The sequence below is a fragment of the Spinacia oleracea genome, chromosome 1, assembly GCF_020520425.1.
Source record: "Spinacia oleracea cultivar Varoflay chromosome 1, BTI_SOV_V1, whole genome shotgun sequence".
NCBI lineage: Eukaryota > Viridiplantae > Streptophyta > Magnoliopsida > Caryophyllales > Amaranthaceae > Spinacia > Spinacia oleracea.
This window is the reverse complement of record NC_079487.1, coordinates 113,502,652-113,505,025: the sequence shown is the minus strand read 5'-3', so window position 1 is coordinate 113,505,025 and position 2,374 is coordinate 113,502,652. Positions and strand designations below refer to the sequence as shown.

Genomic DNA, 2,374 nt, shown 5'->3' with positions numbered 1-2,374 from the left:
GGTCCAATCAATATTGTCCTGCTAATCACATTTATTCTCTAGCAAGCAAATATGATTACTAAAATAATTAACTTATTATCTTCATAATTAATTCCTATTTATATTTAGTAATTGCCGGAAATGTCTAAGGACATAATTCCTTCAATCTCCCACTTGTCCGAAGACAAGAACGCAATGCTAAATTCCTTAAGTCTCTTAATGCCAAAATTTGATAACACACTGTTATTCTCAAATTCTAGTTTCTTGATCGCCGAGTTCGAACTGTTCAAACAAAGATTAACTTTTAATCCCATTCCGCATGGCCATGCAATTTTCAGTTCTCGCTCATCAAGAGGCCCAGACACCATTCCTATCAAATAGGAGGACTTATTCACTCTTGTATGACCATAACTCCCACTCAATTCTTAGCCCACCTGATCACTGCCTTTATAACCTCCTTTTACGGCGCGGCGTTTAACAGCGTCAAAGTTAAACTAATTGTCTCGTGGTTATTAAGACATACTCACGTCTAAGGAATCCACTAAATATAGAAGTTTGATTCTACTTTTAGAATCTAGTTAGGTCAAGTCACAATGCATCAAGTATACATCCATATAATCAATTAGACATCCCTATGTCTCCATAGCCCATGGAACTGCACTATCAATTAATTACATGCTAGTCTTCACGTAAATCACTTATGTCCAATTTAGTGATTTAGACTAGGGACTTAATAAGTTGTGATTTCAGTTCACTTTATAGGGTTCCATTATCAAAACGTTTTCGATAATCCTATTTGAAAACACAAGTTATTTGGACATTTTATTTAATACTAAACCAAACTATTAAATAAGAATGAACTTTTATTGATAAACATTCAAAGCATAATAAATGTCTTTACAATTGTAAACATAAAGTAAACAAACTAAAGCCATTCTCCCATATGCCTAAGCCCCATAGACCTAGTATGACTCTCATGCTTAGGTTGAGCAAGCGGTTTAGTCAGAGGATCAGCCACGTTATCCTCAGTATGAACCTTGCTTACTTTCACATCCCCTCTTTCAACGATCTCTCGAATGAGATGGAATCTCCTGAGCACATGTTTGGATTTTTGGTGCGATCTGGGTTCCTTGGACTGGGAAATGGCACCATTGTTGTCACAGTACAACTCAATGCCATTTTCAATGCTAGGAACTACACCAAGTTCACTAATGAACTTTTTGATCCAAACAGCTTCTTTTGCTGCATCACTTGCTGCAATATACTCAGCCTCTGTTGTAGAATCTGCGATGGTACTCTGCTTAGAACTCTTCCAGCTCACAGCCCCTCCATTTAGACAAAAAATGAAACCAGATTGTGATCGGAAATCATCTTTGTCACTTTGGAAGCTTGCATCGGTGTATCCAGTGGCAACCAACTCATTATCTCCACCATAGACCAAGAAATCATCCTTAGTCCTTCTTAAGTACTTAAGGATATTCTTTGCTGCCATCCAGTGCGCCTCTCCCGGGTTTGACTGGTATCTGCTGCACATACTCAAAGCATATGCAACATCCGGTCGAGTGCATACCATGGCATACATAATGGACCCTACTGCAGAGGCATAAGGAACATTAATCATGCGCTTGACCTCATCAGGTGTCGAAGGACACTGAGTCTTGCCAAGTGAAATGCCATGTTGCATGGGAATGAAACCTCTTTTGGAGTTTTCCAGCCTGAACCTTGCAAGAACCTTATCAATATAAGTCTCTTGGCTAAGTCCAATAAGCCTTTTGGATCTATCTCTATGGATCCTTATTCCCAAGATGTATTCAGCTTCTCCTAGGTCTTTCATGGAAAAACAACTTTTAAGTCATTCCTTGACTGACTCAAGCATGGTCTTGTCGTTTCCTATGAGAAGTATGTCATCCACATACAAGACTAGGAAAGCAATACTACTCCCACTCAACTTCTTGTATATACAAGATTCCTCTTCATTTCTGAGGAAGCCAAAAGATTTGACTGCCTCATCAAATCTGAGGTTCCAACTCCGGGATGCTTGCTTAAGCCCATAAATGGACTTCTTAAGCTTGCAAACTTTTCTTGGACTGTTTGGATCTTCAAAACCTTGTGGTTGTGTCATGTACACATCCTCTTTCAAGAACCCATTCAAGAAAGCGGTTTTGACGTCCATCTGCCAGATCTCATAGTCATGAAAGGCAGCAATCGCAAGAATTATCCTAATGGATTTCAGCATGGCTACTGGTGAGAAGGTTTCATCATAGTCAATACCATGAATTTGTCTAAAACCTTTTGCCACTAGTCTTGCCTTAAAGACATCAATGTTTCCATCTTTGTCCTTTTTCAGTTTGAAAATCCATTTGCAACCTATGGGTTTAACCCCATCAGGCAAAGC

At 39.0% G+C, this 2,374-nt stretch overlaps 1 protein-coding gene across 1 annotated transcript; it reads right to left on the bottom strand.

Moving 5' to 3' along the window:
- Window positions 1-293: 293 nt before the first annotated feature.
- LOC130466134 (secreted RxLR effector protein 161-like) lies at window positions 294-1,600 on the bottom strand. The gene has a single exon (XM_056834845.1). The coding sequence runs from the start codon at window positions 1,598-1,600 to the stop codon at window positions 905-907; it is 696 nt and encodes a 231-aa protein (XP_056690823.1). The 3' UTR covers window positions 294-904.
- Window positions 1,601-2,374: the final 774 nt, after the last annotated feature.